The sequence below is a fragment of the Rhipicephalus microplus genome, chromosome 3 (assembly GCF_043290135.1).
Source record: "Rhipicephalus microplus isolate Deutch F79 chromosome 3, USDA_Rmic, whole genome shotgun sequence".
In the NCBI taxonomy this organism is placed as follows: domain Eukaryota; kingdom Metazoa; phylum Arthropoda; class Arachnida; order Ixodida; family Ixodidae; genus Rhipicephalus; species Rhipicephalus microplus.
The window spans coordinates 13586672-13612376 of NC_134702.1; the positions used below are offsets into that span (position 1 = coordinate 13586672).

General features: G+C 44.2%; 1 protein-coding gene across 1 annotated transcript in view; it reads left to right on the top strand.

Annotated features, from left to right (window-relative positions):
• Window positions 1-2017: 2017 nt before the first annotated feature.
• The window catches only part of coro (protein coronin), a 45036-nt gene continuing 21348 nt past the window's right edge, over window positions 2018-25705 (top strand). The window contains exons 1-9 of the mRNA XM_037433089.2: window positions 2018-2155; window positions 3458-3658; window positions 4983-5235; window positions 15443-15618; window positions 16989-17105; window positions 19703-19807; window positions 21405-21550; window positions 23584-23644; window positions 25222-25323. Coding sequence (XP_037288986.2) covers window positions 3458-3658; window positions 4983-5235; window positions 15443-15618; window positions 16989-17105; window positions 19703-19807; window positions 21405-21550; window positions 23584-23644; window positions 25222-25323 — 1161 coding nt within the window. The 5' untranslated portion in view covers window positions 2018-2155. The remainder of the gene's footprint in view (window positions 2156-3457; window positions 3659-4982; window positions 5236-15442; window positions 15619-16988; window positions 17106-19702; window positions 19808-21404; window positions 21551-23583; window positions 23645-25221; window positions 25324-25705) is intronic.

Below are 25705 nucleotides of genomic sequence, written 5' to 3' on the forward strand. Positions count from 1 at the left end.
ATTTTCGGAGCCCTCCACTATACGGCGCATCTCATAATCATAAGGTGGTTTTGGGGCGTTAAACCCCACATATCAATCAATTACACGTCACGTCCCCTGCCCATATTTTGGCATCATTGTCGGTTGGTTTCATAGCACATACTTAAGGCTCATTGTGCGCGCGTAATTTAATTTTGTTGCCTAGCCGTGGTTGTGTAACGGCTGCTGATCTGAAGGTTGCGGGTTCTATCGCGGCTGCGTAAGTCGTATTTCGACGGAGGCAAAACGCTGGCCGGCGTGTATAGTTCGCGATGTCTCCAGATGGTCGAAATTTCCGGATTATCATATACAGCACGGTTTCGGGACATTGAACAGCAGATATTATTATTACCGATTCCGTCACCCGCGTTTACAGAGGAAAATTGAGCACTCGCGCAGAGAAGATAGCGCACTGCAGGCAATTGGCGTCAAAGCGAGAGAGACAATTCGCGCTCGGCAAGCCGTCAGGGCTGTTAAGTGCAGAGGTCGCAAGCGCTTCTTCTTCTTCTTCTTCTCCGTAGCGCGCTCTTCTGCGTTGACGCAGCGACGGCGATTGGACGGCTGCCCTAAATGAGTGTAGGTGGAACGGGGCGGGCGACTCCTCCGTGAGGCCGAATATATTTTTGGAAGCGGCGTGCGCAAGATGTATTTCTTTTCCTGCTGCAGATTTTCGGTCGCTCGAGTGCCGTGTGCACCGCGCCTTCAAGGATCTCCCTGGCGCGGTGACGTGCAAGCGTTGACACCCGAGCACCAACCCATTTCCCCTCCCCCTCGATGAGAAACACTGCAAGCGTCGTCGCGTGTAATTAGCTCTCGCGACTCGTCCATCGGCAACGACACGCGTTGAGCGATCCTCAACGAAGCGCTTGTAACGAGCCCCCAGCGCGCACTACCGCATGCAAATTAGCAATTAGTCGCGTGCGTGCACATCCACTCGACACAAATTATGCGAAGTCTCGACGCCACAGTCCATGTAACGAGTTATTCTCGCTTGGCCCGTTCAGGTATACTGAATGATATTTTCGGATCGCAAACCAGCTGTACCAGACTAAAGGGTGTTCTTGGCTCGCGCTGTGAAAAAAACGATGGCGTAATGACGTACCCCCCTGACGCAATCTAAGCAGCTGTCACGATTGAAGGAAGCGTTGGATAACATTGTCGGACGCAGAACGAACGTGCTAACAAAACCCATGTTTCTAGCTCGATCAATCGGCACACCAAGGACGGTTACATTATCACCTTAACGTCAACCAGCACCCCTGAAAATACATGTTACTCTAACCAAACAAGAGTACTTCTATGAAAAAAAAAACAAAACAAAATACAGTGTCCCTTTCCCTTTTTTTTGGTGCTCTCTACAGAACAAGCAACTTGTTTGTAACTTGTATAATATGGTACGGCAAACACTGTCTACAACGACTGCTGATCATATGGATACATCTGCATCGAATGTTTTATTTTACGTGCCGTCAAAGCACTTTCCTCATGTGTTTCATCATTTTCACTTTACAGTCCTGCCAGATAGAAAATATTAAATTAAATTACGTTGAATAAAATTTGAACCCAACGTAATGTGGACACTTCTATTTATCTTCACACATTAACAGAGAAGTCATAAAAGATCTATTATATGACCAAACCAGCTTATTGCTCCAAACTATCAGGGACCTATGATACTAAGAAAAAAAAACTGTACGCAGTAATACGATGCGAATACGGTGACTAAATAAGTATACTCAGCGTTTAGTGGACGCTTAACGCCTCATGCAATTATGTAAGCGTGCGATAAAAGCGCTCATTGAGTGAAGTGCCTAAAATTTTGCATTACATAAAGCTTAAATATATCTTGGGATCACTTCAATATCCGTCGCAGAAACACAATGGTTTGAAGCTTGGCGCGCAAACTTCATGAAAAAGAAACAGAAAATAAAGCGCGCGCCCCATAAATGGCATGGCTAGTTCCTGCCCGTGTGCGCATGCGCAACCCCCACACCCGCGTTGCCGCTTCCATTTTGTGTGGTTATCAAATCGTAGTCGCCGATTATCGACTCGTGCGGGTCTTCACGCTATGTTACGCAATTTTTGAGCGTGCTACCTCGATACATCGGACGGCCACGGCTTGAACTGTAGTTGAAATGTGAGTACAGAATGTGATCGCTGCCTATGCGCGGTGCTTTGAGGGCCGTGGTCCGGCGCGCTGTGAGGGACGACGGGCTCACACGTACGGGGCTGTGGTTTGCTGCACTCGATCGTGTGCGTGTTTCTGTGGCGCTGCTTTAGAGGCGCCAATAAATATCTAAAATATTAGGTGTTCTGATTGAAGACACTGACAGTGTTACGTAGTTTGTATGAAGAATCTTGGCGTGCGAACGGTCTTCCCGCATAACTGGGCGTAAACTGTTCAGTGGGTCAAGTCTGCGTATCCGCTGAGGTGCATTGCCGCGAAAGAAATAATCGGACAGCGGTAAGTTGAGTGCGAGATGTCCGAACTTTTGCTCACACTTGAAACTAAATCACCAAGTGCTACTTGCGTGGAATTTGCGTCATATTTAGGCAGCAGGGAAACCGCTAATAAAACTTTGTCGGTGCTTTTGATCGTTGACATCTCACGTTCCATCGCCTCTCAGCAGCTGTCGCGTTTATTTTCGATCATCTCTTTCTTTTATTACTATAAAGCGAGACGTTTATTTATGAACAGATCACCACGCCACGCGTACGTTGCAAGAGCCGTTTTCTTTTTTTTTTGTGCACATTTAGATCAATTTGTAGCTGACGCATGAATACGCTGACGCTTCCAAATGTTCGCGCGGGCTAGTTACATAAGCCGGGCAAGAGGAATACGTGCCCGCGGTAACGTTTACGTAACAGATGATAGCGATAACGAACCGCGCTATGTCGTGCGAAGAAAATCCTATTCACATTGTGCGCAAAGCTATAAATTACCGGCTATGACTACCCTTCAGAAAGTTGCCATTCGGTGCTGTGACACTAACATGCACACAAACACAAACACTCACACACACACACTCTCCCTTTTTGTCTTTTTTTTCTCGACTTAAGCAGTCGCGTGATTCATCTGGATGACGTCACAATGTAAAGCTGGCGAGGTAGCACCACATGTTTCTGTGTTAAGAAAATGCTGTGGTAGCAGACGGTGCGACTGCGACCAATCACGGCCGTCTGAAAGCTATTGTGTTTGGCGACATTGTTCTGCACAGATAACATTGCAAGGCGGCTACCTGACAAGCTGCGCGTGCTGTTTTCATTTCTTATGGAAAAGTTCTCAAGGACGCAGCTGCTCTTGCACTACTGTTTGTGAGATGTGCCTCTAGAGTCCATACTTGATGAAGGGATTTACAAGAATTTCACTTACCATGCATGCGTACACCCAGCGCATTTGTAGACAACTAGGCACATTGTTGTCTTTGTTGAATTTCAGATGGCGCATCGGAGCATTGTGCGGACGAGCAAGTTTCGCCATGTGTTTGGTCAGGCCCTGAAGAGAGAACAGTGCTACGACAATATAAGAATCACGAAACAGTCATGGGATTCCAATTTTTGTGCGGTCAATCCAAAGTTCCTGGCCATCATCATAGAAGCTGCAGGTGGTGGAGCATTTATGGTGCTCCCATTAAACAAGGTATGTGTGCATCTCCTCAAGCTTTAATTTTTTTTTGTTCTAGCATTTATATTTCCTAAGATTTCATGTGTGTGAATAATGGTTGGCTTTATTATTACGAATATTTTCTACCACGCTCTAGGCTGACCAGTTTCATGTGCCCTAGAGCACTCTTGCATTGTGATTTACATTTAGCTATCTGAAATAAAGCGCCCAGAAAACGTTCGTCTGGCTCATTCTGAGAAACGCGCTTCACCTCCGAGCACTTTGAAGTGCTTTTTTTGTTGACAAGTTGGTTGGGTGACCAACGTGCAGTAGACTCCTCCGATTGCTGAGAAAACAGTAGAATGTTTGGCTGGTACAGAAGGGGGCATCAGATTGTTATTGAATAATGACTTGGGAGGGACCAGTTGAAAATGCCGTTATTGAGTTGTCACTTGTCTTTACTATTGTGACTTATGCAATGTTCCTATTGGCTTTATTTCATTCATTTCACATTATGGAGTCAGTAAGTGCAGATCTGACCTGTAGCAATTTTCTTTTTGTGTGATAGTGAAGCTCTCGAGCGTTTTAACCGGCACACATCGTTGAAACCAACATTAAGCCAAGGACAGCGCTGGGGACATCATTTGTTTTTTGTTTATTTACCTGTAGTGTAACGATTTTCCCCTAAATAATGTGGACGAAACATTACCTTTCTGTCAGTGTGATCCCACTGACGGAAAGAGTGATCTTTCATTCTAATTCTTTTTAATTTAGGTGACAACCATTACACTGCTGTTTTAAAATACAATGACCCCTATCTTTTCCTTGGCTAAAATGTTTGTTGTTTTTAACAAGCCCCTCGAACAATTCCCCTGCTTTTGTGCACACAATTGATACAAGCCTATAAACAGCAAAGGGGGCGTGTGTATAATGTCTAACTATTAGATAAGTAATTTTTTGACCCTTTGCATAGTTAAGAAAAAACTGTGTGAACAAACAGTTTATCAGTGAACTAACATCATGCTGACGTGCATGTGTGGAGATTTTGGTGGGTAATACAAAATCAAACTTCAACCTTTACTTAATCTTTCCTTAATAAACCTGTGTTGGTGAAATTAACTGTAGCAAAGTCTTCAAAGTGTAATTTATCAGTATAAACTGATTTATTTTGTCATTTAGTGCCTCTTTAAAGATGAGAGAGGCTGCTGCATGATTCTAAAATATCTCCATTAAATGAGCGCATGGAAATTTATAAATCTCTTTAAAATGGTTGCTTTCTTGTGATACGAGTGTGTCGCTGCTAGCATATCATTGTGTCAATGGACAAGTAGACTTAAAGTGAGCGTATTAATTTGTGCAGACGGGCCGGGTGGATGTGAACCATCCTCTGGTGGCTGGCCACAAGGGACCTGTGCTCGACATCGCTTGGTGCCCATTCAATGACAATATAATTGCCAGTGCTTCAGACGATGCCGTGGTTCGAGTGTGGCAGATCCCAAACTTTGGCCTCGTTCGTCCGCTAACGGATCCAGTGGTCGAGCTGCCCGGACACGAACGCCGTGTCGGACAGGTGCTGTGGCACCCGTCAGCCAACAACGTGCTGCTCAGTGTTGGTGAGACAACTCGACTGTTAAATGTCTCTGCATCTGATGCTATAGTGAGGTGCCTCGCTGTTAATATTGAAGGAGTTTTGACATGACGTTTTCAGATTTTTAGTCTTTTTGTGAAATGAAAATTTACAACTTTGAAATTCGGCAGAAATACTGTCAAGTGCCTAACATAACTTAGTGGCATAGCTTTTTTGTTAACCGTTTCTGGTTTCATTTTTTATGATGCGTACGGCTCATGACGTCGAAGCTGAAGGAAGGTGATCACGCGGGTATAGAACATCGTGTCATTTTGGCACTCACTCCAGCTTGCTGAGTTGTCTAATGGCATATCAGAACATGTAACAATTACTAGACTGAAAGAGATCTCGTGTAGCATCTTGAGTGCCCTGCAGTGACAGAACCTTTTTCCATTTCATGTCTTTTCTGGCATACCGAGACTTCTTTCTTGACTGGAGTCGAGGCTTTGCAATAGCAGAAGTGTGACTTACTGGCAAAATAGTACTTTGTCTATGTTTGGATGTCTGACCTAGCGTTGCAGAGCCATAAGTGAATTAGTGACACAACTTTGATGTTGTATAAAACCACCCTACAGAGCATGCACAAAAAAAAAATCACAGCATATCCACGGAGTGAATGATGATGAAGGGGGCAAAGCATCCGTCAGCCTGTCCGTCCGTTCGTTCTTGCTTTCGTCCGTCCGTGCGACCATCCGTGCGTCTATCCATGCGTCCATCTGTCCACCCGTATTCTAGTCTGTTTGTCTGTCCGTCTGCGTGTCCATCTAGCGAACACTCCAAGTACCGCCACCTTGCATCCCCTGTGGCACATATCTGCTCCGCGCGTTCGTCCATCCGTCGGCTAGTCTGTCTGTCCATCCGTCCATGCGTCCATCTAGTGAATACTCCACGGAGGAAGGAAAAGGTAAGGAGAGGCCCTGACGTCACTCGTTGTGAAGCCGCGATGAAGCCGGAAGTCGGCCATATTGACTAGGCAAATTCTCCTCTCTTGTTTACATATGAATGCGAAGCAGAAGGCGCGACTCCCTCTCCGGCTCGGAAAGCACGTGGCCTGCGCAGCGCGTGTGTCGGGACGATCCGAAACTAATGGAACTGGGCTCATCACTCAGAGCCAGCGGGACACCTTCAGCGAAATCGCTTCGTCCGAGTAATAACAGGGAGTAACAACAGCTCGCCGACAACGAAGCAACTACGAGAGAACGCGCGCTAGATGCACTGACAACGGCGAGTGCTTTCACGTCATTAATTCAGCAACTGTACAGACAACACGATCGGTCGTGCGCCTTCTACGGTTGCATTCCGCCACGCGACTGACGCAGCGTCCTGCCACTGTGTCCGTGTTCCGCGTGAAACTCACCGGCGTCAGCATTCTGCGACCGTGGTGACTTCGAGCACGGTGCTAGTGACAGTTGAACGTGGTTGCTGTTACGTTGAGATTACATGCAATGCTGGTGGTGAGTGTACCAAGCGGAACAGAAAAGTTGTTTTAATACGCACATGCAAGTTGTTACTGTACACACACAACACGAAACTACGTATGTGCACATGGTCCTCATGGCGTCTTGCTGGGCTCAACAGCGCCGTCCGTTGTCACAAGCAGGAGCACTGCTCAACCGTCACTGACCTGCAAGGCGTTCGTCGTCATTCAGCTTCGTCATGGTGCCCAACGCAATTTCGCTGAGCATTTCGCTGAACACTAACTGCTTCATATCCGCGTCATCAGCCGCACGACACATGGATATGCACTTGTTCTACGCACTGTTGAAACCCCGTGATGGACAAAGGGATTTGTAAACGTTGCTAAGAGTAATGTAACAGCCAGGAGAACACTGCGTAACCAATAACGCGGCGCAGAGCACAGATATTGTCCGCCACGACTCAGCACGAGACCTGGGGAGGCACACATTCCGCCGCCAGCCGCGGCCGCTCACTGCTAGACCAGCTTCACTGCGCAACACGTAACCATAGCAACGCCGCCATTGTGCCTAGTGAATATGGCCGCCATGATGTCATTTCCGCCACATTTTTTACGCCCTGCGCCGGCTGGGCATGCCCTCTCCTTACCTTTTTCCTTCCTCCGTGGAATACTCTAAGTACCGCCATCTTGAATCCCAGTGGCTATGTACTACAACGACAGAGGATGGACAGATGCACGCCTTAAGGAGTTTCGCCCCTAAAAAGTAATCACACTTATCAAGTATAGAGATGGGAGAACACATCCAAGGTATTTCAGTGTGATACTGAAGTTGTCTTGAAGCACTGGCATGGTGTCAGTTACATTTTTGTGATGACCCAGAACGAATTTAGCTAACGTCATGGAAGTGTGAGGTTGTGCATGATGATGTTACTCAAAAAAAAAATAATAAAAAATAAAACATGCAATTCTGTAGATTCTTGCATGAGGAACTTGCTTTGACCAAGGGAAAGAGACCCCAGCCACTGTGTTGTGAGACCATGATGCATCCACGTCTCGTTTGTTAGAACGAGAACTTGGTTCATAGGAACACATTGTACTAAATTATTTGGACTGTCCTGAGAGCTCTATTTTTTTTCTGGCCCTTTAGTGTGTATCACTGGGGAAAACAGTGCTTGCATTAGAGCCTGTATTGTTTGAAAAATAAAGCAGAGGGGCCTGTTTCGGCAACCTATGGCATGGGAAGTCTACATTTTATTCTCTTGTCAATCACATTAGGCTTCGTGGTCGAAACAAGACTTATGATGTCCAAATTCGAGTCTTTTAGACTTCTGTGCTTGAATTATTTTAGTTTTGTAAACTATTCAAGGGGCACTAATGGGAAACAATGAATTTGTTTAGTTTGATAAAGTGTTCTCTAACTACTCTAATGTCCTTAATCTTACCATTATAAGTTCATAATTAGAGGAGAAAAACCAAGGTTAAAAGGACACTAAAGTCAAATAACAATTTACGTCAGAGTGAAAGCTCTCTGTATGGCAACACCTAGAAAGGCAATATTATCAACAGTGCCCTACTTGCTGAGAAATTGAGGTAAATGCACAAGAACACAAGCGCCGCAGTAGAACATTTTCAAAATGATCCTGATGACATCAGATGGACTGCCTACAATTGATCACTAGTAATCGATCTAACTTCACTAAATAAAGAACCTTTCGTGCATCAAGAGGCGCGATAAAATGCTGCTTGTTTGTTTCTGTTTGATTCATAGAAAAAAGAACTGCCGGACGTTACTATGGGGAATTGCACGAGTGGTTCAAAAATTCAATTTTCGCGTGGTTATACGGGACAGGTGGTGTCATCTTACAGGGCGCAGTTGAAACAAAAGTGTCTGCAATCTCGGAGTCATTAGAGGGAAATTGATCAATGGCCGTTGTTGCTGCTGTGGCTCCCGCTGCTTTCGGACTGCTGCTACTAGCGCAGTACAGCCTGACAACGTTGTGCATGGCAACAGTGACGCGAGTCTGTCCGCTTTTTGAGGCGGGTAATTTGAAGTGTGCTAACCCAATGAGAACCACTAAAACGTGATTTTATTTCAAAATAGGCCCTTCCTTGGCACAAAAGTAACACTACCACGTTTCTGGACTGCCATTTCAACAATAAACATCGATTTAATAGTCGACTTTAGTGTCCCTTTAAAGTACCATGTATAAATTTCTCGCCCAAATCTGCACACGTGACGTCACCAATTTCGAAGTGAATTTGCCGTACTTTCCCAAAATTGACTCAACGAAATTTCCCGCAGGTTGTTATGTTGTCTCAGGCCCAATTAGCAGACAGTGTGGTTCATTTTTGTCTATGAGGAGCGACGTAAGGGTGAGTAAGCGCCGTCAAAATTTATGACGTCACGACGTCCGGTGTCGGAATTTTCAGGTGGCGTTGCAACCTGCATTTTATTTTTGCACATTTTCTCACTTACCAAGTGTCTTGTTGCAGCGACTGAGGTGTTTTTGGAATTGTGGACCATTACACAACTTTGGAATTTCGTAAGGGTAATTTTCTAATGGGCAGAAAAATCGTTTTATTCTTTAGCATCCTTTTACGAAATCAACTGCCGACTCACAGGTTGCGTGATCAAATCCCGGTCTTTAGGGCCACATTTTCGATGGAGGCGAAAATGCTCAGTACCCATGTACTTATATTTAGGTGCACCCTAAGGAACTTCAGGTGATCAACATTTCAGGTGCCCTTCACTACGGCATCTGTCATGTAATCATATTGTTACGTACAATCCAAATGGTGTACGAATAACTGTTTATTGGGGCAAACTTGTGCCCGAAAAGTAAAGAAAAATGTAGCGGCGTCTCTAACAGGCGATCAGCAAAAAAGGGATCAATCTCCGAGAAAACCCTCGAGCGGTGTACCACTTATTTTTCATCAAAATCCCGTGCTGAGGAGGCGCGCACCGTCACGGCCTTTTCTTGTTTGATCATCAAGCCGCTGATCTCTTGGGGGGCGCACGAACTAGCGCGCGTAGTTTGAATACTGCGTTTGCCTTGCGTCATTATCCCTCCTCCAAAAACGCATCGTCCCGATGCGTAAAAGCAGTCTTGCTGAGATGGTCTGAATGCGTGATTTCCATTGGAGAAATAGGTATTCCTCATAATCGGGTGTGTATAGTTCGATGTTCATTGCCTGTCATAGTATGGCTTCATTCTGACTACATGCACGATTTCTGTGCTCCTTCGGCATCTTGATGAGCTCAATTGTCCTTCCGGTGACACCTCGTAGTTCAAGGAGCTGACGCGACGAAGGACTCGGTAAGGGCCGAAATAGCGGCGCATGAGCTTTTCGGAAAGGCCAGGCGTCCGCACAGGAGTCCAAATCCAAACTAGGTCGCCTGGTGCGTAGTCGACTCCTCTCCGACGAAGGTTGTAACGGTTTGCATCCACGCGTTGTTGTTGTTTTATGTGATGTCGCGCCAACTGCCGTGCTTCTTCGGCTCGCTGAATGAATTCGCTGACGTCAGGCTTGTGCTCTGTATTGTCGCCTACAGGCAGCATTGCATCTAATGGTGTGGTAACTACTCGACCATAGACTAGCTGGAATGGCGTCACTTTAGTAGTCTCCTGCACAGCAGTATTGTAAGCGAAAGTGGCGTACGGCAGTATCTTGTCCCACGCACGGAGCTCCAAGTCAACGTAAATGGACAAGATATCGGTTAGAGTTCTGTTGAGTCGCACGGTTAGCCCGTTCGTTTGGGGGTGGTAAGCCGTTGTTTTCCTATGACTTGTGTGGTTAAGTTTCATAATGGACTGCGTCAGATTGGCTGTGAATGCAGTTCCTCGATCCGTGATAACCACCTTAGGGGCACCATGCCGTAGTACAATGTTAGTGACGAAAAATTCAGCTACTTCTATAGCCGTGCCCCTGGTGAGAGAGGCTGTCTCGGCATACCGGGTTAAGTAATCTGTCGCCACTACTATTCATCGGTTGCCCATTGATGACGTAGGAAATGGACCAAGTAGATCCATTCCTACTTGTTCGAACGGAGACTGGTTCGATTGGTTGGAGAAATCCTGCAGGTTTCAATGGAGGGGTTTTGCCTCTCTGGCAATCTCTACATGTCCTTAAATAATGCTGTACAGCATCCAGTAACTTTGGCCAGTAGTACTTTGTGCGGATGCGAGCCAATGTTCTACTCACTCCAAGGTGTCCTGCTGCTGGGTCATCGTGGCAGGCTTCCAGGATTTCGGGTCGCAAGGCCGAAGGAACGACGAGTAGGAATTTCTCCTTGTTGTGCTTGAAGTTTCTCTTGTATAAAATGTTGTTTCTCATGAGGTACGAGGACAATCCCCGGACGAAAACTCGAACACGCACAGGATGCCCTTCCAGATGCTTGATCAGTTTAAGCAACTCCGCGTCAGATCGCTGATATTCAGTCATGTCTGCGGTGCTGACGGCCCCAAGAAACGGAAAGTCGTCTCCATCTTCCCCAGGTGCAGATTCCATTGGTGCGCGTGACAGGCAATCAGCATCGCTGTGCTTGCGACCGGACTTGTATACGACTGTTATGTCGTATTCTTGCAACCTGAGGCTCCATCTAGCAAGTCGCCCAGAAGGGTCCTTTAGGCCTGCGAGCCAGCACAACGAGTGATGGTCGCTCACTGCTCGAAATGGTCTACCATATAAGTACGGTCGGAATTTCTGTATGGCCCATATTACCGCCAGACATTCTTTTTCCGTCGCCGAATAATTTATTTCAGCTCTCGAAAGAGTGCGACTAGCATATGCGACCACTCTTTGCTCTCCGTTTTGCAGCTGCACAAGGACGGCGCCTAGTCCCAAATTGCTTGCGTCCATGTGAATCTCTGTTTCGGCTTCTTCGTGGAAATGTGCCAGGACGGGGTGGTGTAGGAGTCGCTGTCATAGCTCATTGAACGCCTCTTCTTGCTCGCTTGTCCAGGTGAAAGGCATGTCTTCTTTCGTCAGTCGGGTTAGTGGCTCCGCAATCTTCGAAAAATCTTTAACGAATCTTCTGTAATAGGCATAAAGTCCTAAGAATCGTCTCACAGCCCTTTTATCTGTCGGTCTAGGAAACTTTTCTACAGCTGCTGTCTTTTCGGGGTCTGGTCGAATGCCTTCAGAGCTAACCACATGACCGAGGAAAAGCAGTTCATGAAAACCAAAATGGCACTTTTGGGGTTTTATCGTCAGCCCTGCTGAACTAATCGCTTCGAGCACAGTCCGTAGTTGTTCCACATGCTGATCGAAGGTGGCCGAAAAGATCACGATGTCATCGAGATAAACAAGGCAGGACTGCCATTTTAACCCGGACAGCACAGTATCCATCATCCGCTGAAATGTGGCGGGTGCGGAACACAGGCCAAATGGGAGTACCTTGAACTCGTATAACCCATCTGGGGTCACGAAAGCAGTTTTCTCGCGATCTCGTTCGTCCACCTCTATCTGCCAGTATCCGCTCTTGAGGTCTAGAGAGGAGAAGAATTTCGCGTCTCGTAGTCTGTCAAGGGTGTCATCGATCCTTGCAAGGGGATAGACATCCCGCTTTGTGACGACGTTCAATTTTCGGTAGTCAACGCAGAAGCGCAAGGTCTGGTCCTTTTTCTTTACCAGTACTACAGGTGAGGCCCATGGGCTGGCCGACAGTTGAATTATGTCGTCCCTGAGCATTTCTTCAACTTGGCCTCTGATGACTTCTCTCTCTTTTGGTGACACTCGGTACGGGTGCTGGCAAATAGGTCTAACAGATTGATCGATTATGATGCGGTGTTTGATGATAGATGTTCTTTGCACTTTCGATGACGTGGAAAAACATGAGGCGTACTCCCGTATAAGGCTCTCGATTTTTTGTTTCTGGTTCGGTGATAAAGCTGCTTCGATGTGGATAGATGCGAGTATGGAATCTATACCGTCAGGGTGCAGTGGTGCAGTCTCGGAAGAATTCAAATCCGTAATCGGAACGTAATCGTGCAAGTGACCATCAACAGTTCCCTTCGCAAGGTGCTGCACCTCATTTCGGAAATTCGTCAGGAAGACACTCGTACACCCATCACGCAGTCGTACAATACCTCTTGCTGCACAGATCCCTTTCTCGAGTAATAGCCCAGTATTGCTTTCTGCCATTCCTTCATAGTCGTTTTACACATTGCTTTTTACGGTGACAACGATGATGGATCTTGCAGGTACTGTTACATCATCACCTGCAATCTGGAGCGCATTGAATCGTTTTTCACTCTCGAATGTCGCGATGGCGTGTTTCGTCGAGAACGAGACGCACGTTTCCTACAAGTTTATCACTGTGCCATTGGCCTGCAAAAGGTCCATTCCGATAATTACATCTCTTGAACACTCCGACAGGACAATGAAGCTGGCGACGTAGGTGAAGCCGCGTATCCCGACTCTAGAGGTACACATGCCTGTTGGATCGATAAGGTGTCCCCCGGCGGTTCGCACTTGTGGTCCTATCCAAGGAGTCAGCACTTTTTTCAGCGTTCTGGCAAGTCCCCTGCTCATGACGGAATAGTCTGCGCCTGTGTCTACTAAAGCATTCGTTTTGTAGCCGTCTATAATTACGGACAAGTCAGAAGCGACGTTACCATTTCCGCACGTAGTCTCGTGTCCATCATCACATTTTGAAATCGGCACTGGAGGTTGTTTTCTTGCGTCGGCAGCGGCCTTACCTCCCCAGGTCGCCGATTCTAGTTTTCCCGAAGCGAGCTTTGGGGAAGTAGCCTCGGAGAGTTTGAAGATGGGCGCGGACTTGGTGACCGATACCTCAGTGGCGCTGTCGACCGAGACTGATGCTGCTGCAAGGAGTGAGCACCTTGACGCGTTGACAAGTACTCCTCGATTTCAAAAGGTCGCTCCCCATTCCGTGGACAGGCAGCATTTACGGGAAAACCCCGAAGTCCAGCTCGGCGATATTCACACATTCGGTAAAGATGACCAGCTTCGCCGCAGTGATAACAAAGCGGAATTCGATCAGGAGTGCGCCATATATCAGTTTTTCGGATCCTAGTCTTGGCTGGGGACGGTGTAAATCGAGGTTTCGGCAGATGCGTGCTTGCTGCGGCGAAATAAGGTCCAGGGGCGGCGAAAGGAGGTCCAGGGGCGACGAAATGAGGTACAGGGGCGCTTCTCAGTACCTCGGCGTACGAGACTGCGGGCTGCATCGAAACCGACGCTTGAACAGGCTGGGCTTGTGGCTGCTGCTCACGGACTGCCTGTCTCACCTCCTCCCGAACAACTTCCACTAATAACGAGACCGTTGAGGGGTTGCCGTTTAGCTTCTGGAGCTCTTCTCGAACCACCGATCGAATGAGCTCTAGTAATACGTCGATGCCATTCCCGAAGACTGCTGGCACCGCGTCTAAGGATGCGACGTTAACATCTCGATTGTAGTGCCTCGCTCGCTGTTGCAGAGTCTTTTCAACCGCTGTCGCCTCGGTGCGAAATTCAGTGACGTTCCGCGGGGGACATCGGAGCAAACCAGCAAAAATCTCCTGCTTCACCCCACGCATTAGGTGCCGAAGTTTCTTGTCCCCGCTCATATTTTGATCAGACCGGCGGAATAACCGGCACATGTCTTCCACATACATTGCGACGCTTTCATTGATGCGCTGGTTTCTTGCTTGCAAGGCAGCTTCAGCTCTTTATTTGTGGTCTGTACTCGGGTATGTGGCCAGTAGCTCCCGTCGGAAATCATCCCACAATCGAAAGGTACCTTCATGGTTTTCAAACCACGTTCGTGCGCTGTCCTGCAATGCGAAATAAACTCGGCGGAGCTTCTGTTCTTCGGTCCATCCGTTGCAGTTGGCGACGCGCTCAAAACCCTCCAGCCAACCCTCAACGTCTTCATGAGGATCGCCATGAAAAGGGTCCGGCGTCCGTGGCTCATCGACAACGACGTGCGTGGCAGCGACTGGAGACGAAACGGCGTGTGCGGCAGCGGTTGGAGACGACATTTTGGTACTCTCATTGGAGACAGCTGGAGACACTCTGGGCTCTGGTGGCAGGGGAAATTCCGGCGGCTCACCACGTAGACGACGGCTGGAGCGCTGATGAACTGGCGTGAGCTCAGTTGGTTCGACTGCTCGTGGTTCCGGGCTGCTTCCTCGAAGTCCAACTGGGTTTGGGATCATTACCCGGCTCCTCCACCAGAATTGTTACGTACAATCCAAATGGTGTACGAATAACTGTTTATTGGGGCGAACTTGTGCCCGAAAAGTAAAGAAAAATGTAGCGGCGTCTCTAACAGGCGATCAGCAAAAAAGGGATCAATCTCCGAGAAAACCCTCGAGCGGTGTACCACTTCTTTTTCATCAAAATCCCGTGCTGAGGAGGTGCGCGCCGTCGCGGCCTTTTCTTGTTTGATCATCAAGCCGCTGATTTCTTGGGGGGCGCACGAACTAGCGCGCGTAGTTTGAATACTGCGTTTGCCTTGCGTCAATATCGTGGTTTGGAGATGCTAAACCTGACTAGTTATTATTATTAAACTAATAAGGAGCATATGTTTACCTGTGAGCTATTAGCGGTATGGACAGGTTTGTTAAATGGAATGCACCATTGATTGGCTATCACTTTGCTGGGCCTCCATATGCAGCTTTCAGTGAAGCTAGGACATTGCACAGTACAAGGATGTAAATTGTAGCTTGAACCACAAGTCTTATGCTGCGAATCAGGGTGCTACTTTATTGCCAGCGGCGGAAATCGATGTGTGCTGTACATGTGCCTGTACCCTTTTACGTGCATGCAGGAGCCGACTGCAAGATCATCATCTGGAATGTGGGCACAGGTGAAATACTGTCATGCATTGACCACCCAGACAGTGTGTTCAGCTGTTGCTGGAACTGGGATGGCAGTCGCATCGTAACGACTTGCAAGGACCGCAAAATTCGTGTCTACAATCCAAGAACAGGGGATGTGGAAGCGGTAAGTGTAGGTTGGGAGTGGACTCAAGAGAAGAGGGTCGAGCATGCCCCGTTTCACAGGGCTACCCGTGGTTTTTGTTTCATGGAGGCGCAGCTTGTTTATCCGCTGTCATTTTATAATCCTGCAAATGAGGTAGCTAACACAGTGCATGCTGGTTAGAGTGGAACTAAATGCAAGTTACTTTTGCACACGCCTTGCTTTACTTGGTGTGCGTACAGTCCGTGACAGGTTTCTCTTTTAACAATCCTGGCTACGACGCATCCTCCTAAAAAATTTCTTTGCGAGTAAGAATTTGGGCAGATTTTGCCCTTGTGAAACCTATCAGTACGCAGTTAAAGCTCAATATAAAGGTGTCGGTAAAATTGGAAGTTTACTATGTTATGTTGAATCTTCGTCAAATCGAAATTCGACCTTCTACGCAAAGTATAGGGGCTGAAGGATTCACTTATGCTTTGAAGGAATGTTTCAATAATACTGTGGCATGCGAGAAAAAAAATACAGCGCGAAAGAATTCTTGATACCAGAATCCAGCGAGCATGATTTGGTGCTGCACTGGAAATGTTCAAACATGGCCTTTCACTCATTGCCATTATGCCATGTGTGAAGCTGAAAGAGATGCATGTCCAATGCATGGGTTATATTGGTAATGTGAAGCTATGGTAGCTGTTCTGCCACTTCTGTTAGTCATCAAACCTTGGGTGCTGCCCAGAATAATAACGTCAGTGATGTCATGTTGACCAAATCACTTGCTCTCCACTTAGTTCCATTGAAAACCGTCACATGCCACTAAAACAAAAATTTGCGTCTAACAGTCCTAAAACAATATGAAAGCAAGGTGACAACCTGAATTACAGCGCCTTATGGTGTCCGCACTTTTCGTTTTTTGATATCTCGCTCTCGGGCAAGCGAGATCAGTTATAATATCTTGAATTTCTGTTTCTGCAATGTATTGAGACTTAAAGTACATAAAGATGAAGTTATGAATACTTGAAAAATTATGAATTCTTAATTATATAAAAATTTTATCTTGAATTTTATATCAACTGTACTTCGTTACAGTGATATGTAAATGTGGCAGTGCACGACACATAATCATTTTTTTCTAATTGCTGCATTCTTTCCTGAACCATATCTTGAGATGAAAAGCCAGTTGCAGTGATTTTGCCTTCTGTAGAACCTGCAGAAGTCTCCTAGGCTAGAATATTCGAACATGCCTCTATAGAAGCATGCCTTTCTTCTTGTGCTGAAGTTTTTTTTTTCTAGTACTTGGATCACAATTTTATTCAGCTTGCTATTGTGCTTTGTCACTTTCTGTTGGTATTCTCTTCTGGACCACGAGTATTTATTTACTTTTTTTGTGTGTTTTTCAGGAGGACTTTGGGCACGAAGGTGCCAAGCCACAAAAAGCCATCTACTTGAGGGACGGCCTCATTTTTACGACTGGGTTCTCGAGGATGAGTGAAAGGCAATATGCACTACGCGTTGAGGTAAGTTTGCGTTACTTTAATTGCTTCTATGAAACATTTAAGCACTTGCAGAACTTCACCAGATGTAGATCATAGTGTGATTGCATTACTGACAAGCAATGTAAAGCCACACTTTTGTGAGCAATACTTTAGTTGGTGGACATGTGGCCAACATGATCTTTCGGGTGCCCCTTTTACAGCGAAGCTGTACATGGCTAGTGTCCCATGTACTTTTCCTGTGTGTCGATCAAAACATGTATGGCGCACAAACTGGGTAAACCCTGTGACATACTCGCTACTGAACCACTAAAAATAAAGGGAACACAGGGGCTGCAAAAGGATGTGGATCACACCAAGCACATACATGTCAGACCTAAGATGCATGTTGCAAAACTGAGAAAGTGGCAAGAACACTGAATTAGCATGATGCTCGAATAGAAACCTTCAAGGATAGCATACGCTAAATTCAGAAGAGACTTCCTGAATAAGAATTTCAAATTTAGTTTTGGGGTGTGTGATCGGCTATGGCACTGTCAAAATTTGGGCTTGTTGGTGTATCGTGACAACTGAAAATAGCGCTAAGAAAAGGGGACACAAGAAGAGGACACACGACACAGGCTCTAACTTCCAACGTAATGTTTACTGACACCACACGCTCGCCTATATCACCAGAAGAATAACATCACATGACATATATGATGTGCACAAAAAATTAATTTCTTAGAAAATACAATTTATTATCACTGAGCATAAGTGCGAGAGTGCTGATGCACTTAGACCTCAGTGATGCAATTGCCTGTCTCAGTAATCTCTCTAGTAAGCTTGTCAAACGTTCTCAAACAAATTGGCTGGCCATTCATTGTAAATCCTGCAGCTGCGCATCAATATTAAATGCATGCACAGTTATCAAGAGAATGTTTGACTAGTCTACTAGAGATATTATTGAAGCTGAGGCTATTGCATCACTGGGGTCTAAGTGCATAAGCACTCCCTCACTTATGCTCAGTAATACAAAATTATAATTTCTAAGAAATTAATGTATGTGTGCATTATACATGTTATGTGATTTTATTCCTCTGGTGATATAGGCAACCATGCGGTGGTAATAAACATTATGTTGGAAGTTCGCGCCTGTTCTTGTGTCCCCTTTTCTTAGCGCTATTTTCAGTCGTCATCGTCTACGGCACAATTTTTGGCTCGGGACATGCCTTGAGGGCGGCAGTAAAAGGCACGCAAATTTTCATTGTTGATTTTTCAAACTGCTCTATATATCAGGTGATTTCATAAGCTCTAGGGATTAGGAAAAATGTTACGTTGCCCAAACTGATAAATATATATGTGTTAGTCTATAAGTTGAATGTCATTGCATGTGTGTCATAAAAGGGTGCTACTCATTAATAAAATCCTTTGTTCGTGTTAATTGCACCCATACCCCCAGGCATAATTTGCTTGTTGCTATAGATGTCAAGCATTCAAAAAATGCTAGCACTGAGTGTCGGAGCAATACAATCTAAACCTTTCTTTTTTGCATGCGCAGGACAGTCCAAGTGCCATTACTATATAGTTCAGTTCATTTACATCTGACAGAAGAACACTCATGTTATACAGCTAAAACCCACTATAGTGAAGTAAAGTACTAGCAAATTGGGCTAGTTGGAACGAAATCTTGAGGGAACGTAATTCTCACTGCAGTGAAATATTTTTGGAGCCCCAGCTAATGCCCATATCAGTCAATGCATTTTGTAACTCCAGCTATGAAACCTGTTTTCTGCATTCTCTCATTCACAACGTTTTTGAAATGAGAGTGTGCAAATAATCTACTATTAAAACATTAACTTCATTAAAAAACTGCTCAAATGCATTCGTGGTGCACTTAAACTGTGCAAAGCTATCACCACAGCGCACTTGAGCAGCCGTCGTCGTCATTGTTTAAGGGGGGAGAGAGAGAGGAGAGGCGCTGGTGAGAGTGATGATTGATGGTGATGATGATTTGCCCATCGGTACGGGTGACTGCACAGTGTGCCAAACAAAATATAAGTACCAACTACATTTCCTAAAACAAATTGGAAAAATTTGAGGGAACATTGCAGTGGGCTTGTTATGTTGACTAGTAGTCACGGACTACATAGCCAAATCCACATCCAGATGAAGCTTCGTTCATTGGCTTTGTCGGCTTTGCGTACCCGTTGCTGCCGCACATGGGCACAGTTTTGGCGAGCACGATGATGCTGGGCAATGGATTATTTTCTTACAATGCAAGTCAAGAGCTATGAAATTGCTGCAGGGAAAGACTCGGCAAAGTAAGCATATTAACTTTCAGCAGTAAAATGTATGTTTAGTCAATTCCCTGTTTTTTCTGCCGCATTCTCATGCCAAAGAAATTCCTGCAAGAGCAAAATTTTTCACTTTTCCCGCCGATTTCGTTATTGAGGGTTTCAACAGTATTCACTGTTCTATTTGCTTTGTTATGTTCAATGCTTCATTCTAATCAAGTTTGTTAACCGGCAAGCCTGTATTGCATACACATATCTTGCACTGTTGCAAAAAATATTTCATATGCCAGAAACATTTCAAATTTTTCATCTGAATCATGAATCATTTCCTTCTCTTTAATGCAGTCGGAACTTGCTCAGCCAGTGGTCCTGGAAGAACTAGATACGAGCAACGGTGTTCTGCAGCCATTTTATGATCCCGATACGAACCTGCTTTATCTTGCTGCCAAGGTACGTGAACCGCATGGGGATATTTGTGCGTATCATGTGCTTTCCTCAGTTGACGGCAACTCGGCTAAGGCAGACTGTCATGATACCGGTTTACTTTTCCTATTGTGTTGGCCTGTGCGAATATTACCGTATTCGAACCCAATTTGACTTTAAGTTATTGAAAATTTCGAAGTACAGTTGAATCCCTTTATAAGAGACACTCATGTAAGAGACAAATTATTATAAAGACACCTGTGTTGTGCCTACATTGAAATATGGCCTGATAAGAAAATGCATACATGGCACATAGCTTATAAGAAACACCTCATATAAAAGACAAGAATTGCTCCCCGATGCATGTCTTTCATAATGGGGTGCAACTGTATTCGAAATCATCAAATATATTAGTTTGCATGTAACACCTTGTAAAGGTAGTTTCACTGCAGTATAAGGGTGCTAAGTCGTGCAGGCATTGTTTGAAGTGCAAACTCGGATGCTTGTTGTATAAAGGTGGTTTCGCTGCAGTGAAAGGGTGCTAAGATGTAATAGCACCTATTCAAATGTTTAAATGTTTATATTAATCTGTGTGTTCTCCTGTAAAGGTGGTTTCACTGCTGTTGAGGGATGCTAATTCGTGAAAACATTTAGAGGAAGTTCGCTCTGTCACGAAGACTTAAAGTTGAATGACCATATATATTACTCTCGCATTGATTTTTCATTCTTTAAGTTTAAAAGCTTGTTATACTGGCTTCTATGCTATGCTATGCTAAGTATAGTTTATTTCAAAACAACATACTTGACAGGCTATCAGTGGCACTCTACTGAAAGTCAAGTCCTGCTACTATTCAAAGTTGTTTTCTCTTCGTTTGAACAAAACAAAAAATGCCATTGCACAGGCCTCGTGCTATTATAAAAATTTATTGTGCAGGTTAGTTAGGTCATGACAAATATGCCCATTTTTCTGGATAATATGGGATATAAAATATTTTAATTCAGTTTAAGTTATTCAACCAAAATCCCTATTTCCTTCTAATTCGCTGGTTACCCGCAATTTGAGGGATCAAATACCGGCTGTGGCGGCAGCATTTTCAGTGTAGGTCGAAATTCTGAGACTTGTGTGCTTATATTTAGGTACACGTTAAAGTACACGAGGTGGTTAAAATTTTCGGAGTCCTCAACTGTGGCATGTCTCACAGTCATATGTTGGTTTTGGGACGTTGAACCTGAACAATTATATCACTTAAAACTCGTTTTGAACCTAAAATTTAGAATTTCCACAAGCCTGCTTTTGTGAACAAGTTAGTTGAATTTATCATTTGGAAAGATGTTCTCAGTGTCATTGACTTGGTAATGAGATGTAGCAGTGTGGGCGATGCCGTCACTTTTTTGCCATTACATGTAGAGAAGCATAACATGTGATGACTTCAGAAATGCTGGTGATTCTGAGAAGCAAATGCTCTAGGTTTCTATACTAATAAAATGGCCATGCTCTATACTGATGTCTGATACAAACGGGCTGACTTTTGATCTTGATACTGCTCCGGAATCCCGCACACATGACGTGTGTTCTGTATGTTGGTGTGGTTTGATTCCTCTCGAACCATCCTTTGCCTTCCAGGGGGACAGCAACATCCGGTACTTTGAGGTGACTGACGAGCCCCCATTTGTTCATTACATCAGCACGTACCAGTCTAGCGAGCCACAGCGGGGAATGTGCGCCATGCCAAAGCGTGGTTGTGATGTCCACCAGTGTGAGATAGCAAGGCATGTTCTCTGCTTCCAATTCATTGCTTACTTTGCGTCTTTTCATTCTCATCAAACCACATTTCTTGCTGAATCGTGGCATCTGCTAGTGTAACCTCGAGAACATCATGAAATGCTTACTTACCCCAACCACCATCCTAACCACATGATAGCTTCAACAAAAGCTTTTGCAGTGCGCAAACAATTTAAATTTCGAAAAAAAAAGTTTAATAGTGTTTGCTATTCAATCAGATTTGTGGTATTTCGTTATTCAAACTATTTGTAGACAAGTACAGTCAATGTTCAATGGGCAGTGGCACCTTCAGATTTTTATATGCTTCACTCTATCACAGTCTCGTATTGCGGCAAAGCTGCCTTTCAGGTTCTGCTATGGCTGCAAATGTATGAACTAAAAAAAAAAGCGCTAGTTCCAACAGTGAGATCATAAATGAGGCAGAAATGGGGGCTCTAATAAAGCTGTTTTAGACCTGCAATTTGAATAGCAAGCCCCAAAAAATTATACGCCGAAGATTTTTATCATCCAAAATTTCAGACGTACTGGTATATTGACGTCTACAAGGCAGATTTAGAGCTCTGGGCTCGAAGGGAGCACACCCTTGTCCACCGCATCAGTTGAGCTAACAAAGAAGTTGAAAGAGGAGGAAAGGCTGAGGAAATAGCATCTTTGCCTTTCAAATGCCAAGTGTTGTGGGCAACACTTTGGTTGGATGTCATCATGTCGTTTGCCAGTTCAAATGCCAGTTGGCTTTTGTGTTACCTCATTCCTAATAAGATAACTATAAAACACCACTCCACCAGTGCCTCATCAACCTAGCAAAAAGAAACACTTTCATGTTGCTATCTCATAAAAATATGCTTAGCCCTTTTTATAGATGGTTTCGCTGCAATAGAGGCGTGTTATACAGTGAGCACACCTTTTTAGGGAAAATTTGCACTGCCGCAAAGCTTCATTCCATGGTCTAAATCTTTGTTACGCCTGCTTATATCATCTAAGTATAGCAAATTTTATAGAAATCCTCTCCAACGTTTTCTGTATCATAAAAATATTGGGGAATTATCTGAAAAATGTTTGATTCGATTCACACTCTCACTTCAATATTCGAAGATCAAACCCAAAATTGTTCTATTTACTCGGTTATAATTTATACTAATTTGCTAGGAGTTGAAATAAACCCCTGCAAAAAGTTTGTGTGTGAAATAGCAGTCTAAGGCACATAGGAAACCTATGCTGTGCTTTGATTGTTACAGGTTACCAGCTGCCTTTGTGTGATGATGAAGCATGACTTCAATTTTAGTTTTGCTAGTGTTACAACATGTTTTTCCAAGGTTTATTATGGAGTATTGAAAAGGAAACACAGAGAAGAAAACTCAAGCAGGCACTTACTTTTCTCAGGAATTTATTTAAATCTGGATCAAGTATTTGTAAACACGAGACAAAATCAATCATTGATGAACTATGAGCCACTAAGGAATGCCATGTCTTTGCCCGTTAAGGGTTAAAATTTAGTACTAATGAACCCTTGGCCAATCAACAGCTATGGAATTTAGCCCTTGTATGTTAATAGATTCAGTGGAGTTAGTAATCTTGTAATTTTGCCTTAATGACCATGCACACCAAAAAAATTATCGAAAAGAGGCAAGCAGCTACAGGTACTGAAGAAAATGACTAACCAGCCATCATGCCCTTGTTAGCATTTTTACTGTGTTTGTTAGGCCTGCTGTTCAGGTATATCCTGCAATGGAATTATTTGCCTATGCCACGTTCATGTAGTAGACCAGGGCAAACAGGGTGATATCTGAATGACAGGCTTAATAGATTACCGCAAATCCGCAGGAGTCCTCATTATGCAAGTTCTCGATTTAGGCTTTCAATCAAGCATCCTTACTACTGTTGCAGTCTAAGAACAAAAATTTGCTGGTGATGTTTGTAATTTTAGGATGTAAGCAGCCTTTGGCCTTTTAAACTTGTTCAGAAATTTGTCTGGTTGATGTAAATCCCTTGTTGGCTTCTCATCTTCGTCTTCTTGCATTAGGTTTTACAAGCTGCACTCCAAGGGCCTTTGTGAAGTGATTTCTTTCACAGTACCACGCAAGGTTAGTGCTCGTGCTACTCAAACAAAATCGAGCTCACTGCTCACGTTGAGTAGTTTGTTGTTTTCTCTGGCGCAAATTAAACCAGTGCTCAAGATTTTAGCACCTTATACCAGTGTTCGATGGGCACATTCATTCCATGGTAATTGACATATGATTTTTCCATCACAATTGGCTTATTAACAATTTAGGAAAGGGACCAAGTAGTAACTCATATTTTCAATCCTGATTGAGCACGATAACTATAAAAGTACTCCATGTAACGAGAGTATAATATTTATTGTAAAAATTTTTCAAGCGAGATTAGTCATCTAATGCAAACATTCATAAGAAGATCAATATTTCATGGTGTATATGACATATTAAATTAATAACATATAGTAGCATGCTATGTATATATGAAATCAATCAGATTAGTTTGAATTTTCTTTTTAAGCTTTCTTAAGTGTGGTGGAGATTTTATAGCTCCTGAAACAGTTGCGTTTGTGTTTTAGCTGGACTTGTACTTGGAATTTGCTCTATTTATGCTGCCATCCTGGTATACTCAAGAAAGTGAGGTCACGTGTGAAAGAAAAGGTCCCTCAATTTGCTGAGGAAGCTTCTTTCCCCGTGCAGAAGTAGGGCATTCATTTTGTAGTTATGTGTCAAAATTTTGAACTTTGACTGTTGTGTATCCCATCTAAATGAATTTTTAAGAGACTAAAGGGACTGACAACTGCCAGAACATGTGGTTAAATTCTGGTAGAAATGAAAAGACAGTAAATAAGGTAACAGATTCTTGCATCCTTTTCATGTTGTGAGTAGGATTTGTATTTTTAAATATTGTTTAAAAGTAGCAACAAACAGCCATGTCTCACACCCTATTGGAAGAGCCTTCAAGCTTAATTATGGGGTTGATCACTTTGCTGTACATAGTCACGCAGTTTGATGCTATCACGTGCACTATAATTCGTCTTGAGAAAATAAAGCACGTATATTATCATCTATCCTCGCACTATTTTGTGCTGTTTTCAAGGTAAAAGGAGTTTCATGGCAAGAAGTGGGGCTAGGCAGCCAGTGGACCATGTTGTGCCGCAATGCATGTGTCTGGAGTGCACGCATGCTCAGTAAACCGCTGTGCATGATCAGTAACTGCTGTAGCGCTCACTGCTTACAGCATGTGTTCAAATTTGCCGCAGATAGAGAAACTCTGATTACAAATCTTTCATGGCGGTTTTGATATTACTATTCCGTGATTAGACACTCATGACCGGTAAGCTTTTCGTTGTGCTGGAGAAAATAAGTGCCATAAAAATCAGATTATCAAGAAATGAAAAAACAAATTAATTTTGATGCTTATTACTCTTGATCGATGAATGCAGGTGCAGATTTTTTCATCTCTTTAGACTACCATGATCATGTGCATCTCAAATTGTAAAAACTAGTTGCTTACACTGGTGAAAAAAAGAATCAAAAGAAAGTGTTCTTGCAAACAATGAGTACAACTACGGTGTAGCCACCTGAATGTGATCCCATAATGAAGTATATGTAATGTGTTTTACTTACATGAGCGCATTGCCTTTTTGGTTTTGTCATTTCAGTCGGACCTATTCCAGCAAGATCTCTACCCCGAGACGCCCGGTGACACTCCCGCTATATCGGCTGAGGAGTGGGCAGAAGGAAAAGATGCTGACCCCATTCTTGTAAGATTTAGTCAAAATATGTATCAGACCTTTTTATTTTCTTTGTGAAGTTTTGCTGGCATCTCTCTGATTAATGTAGTAGTTGCCTTGCCTCATTGGCAGCGTAAAAGCTTGTTGAGTTTATTGCATTCACAAAAGAAAAAAACTAACGGTAGACAAACATCTGTGCTCTGATAGTACCTAGCATGCTGTCATATGGCTCAGTACTGAATATTGTGCAGCAGTATTTATGTACAAACGTCTTTGTAGTCTGCTGTAGTTGGTTCAAGTGTGCTGGTTGGTACATTTAAAAACTTCATTGTAGTAATGCAAAACGACACCAAAATAAGAGGAGACTTGATATGTTGATCTCAGCATGTAATAAAAATTTGTTCTCGCCAAG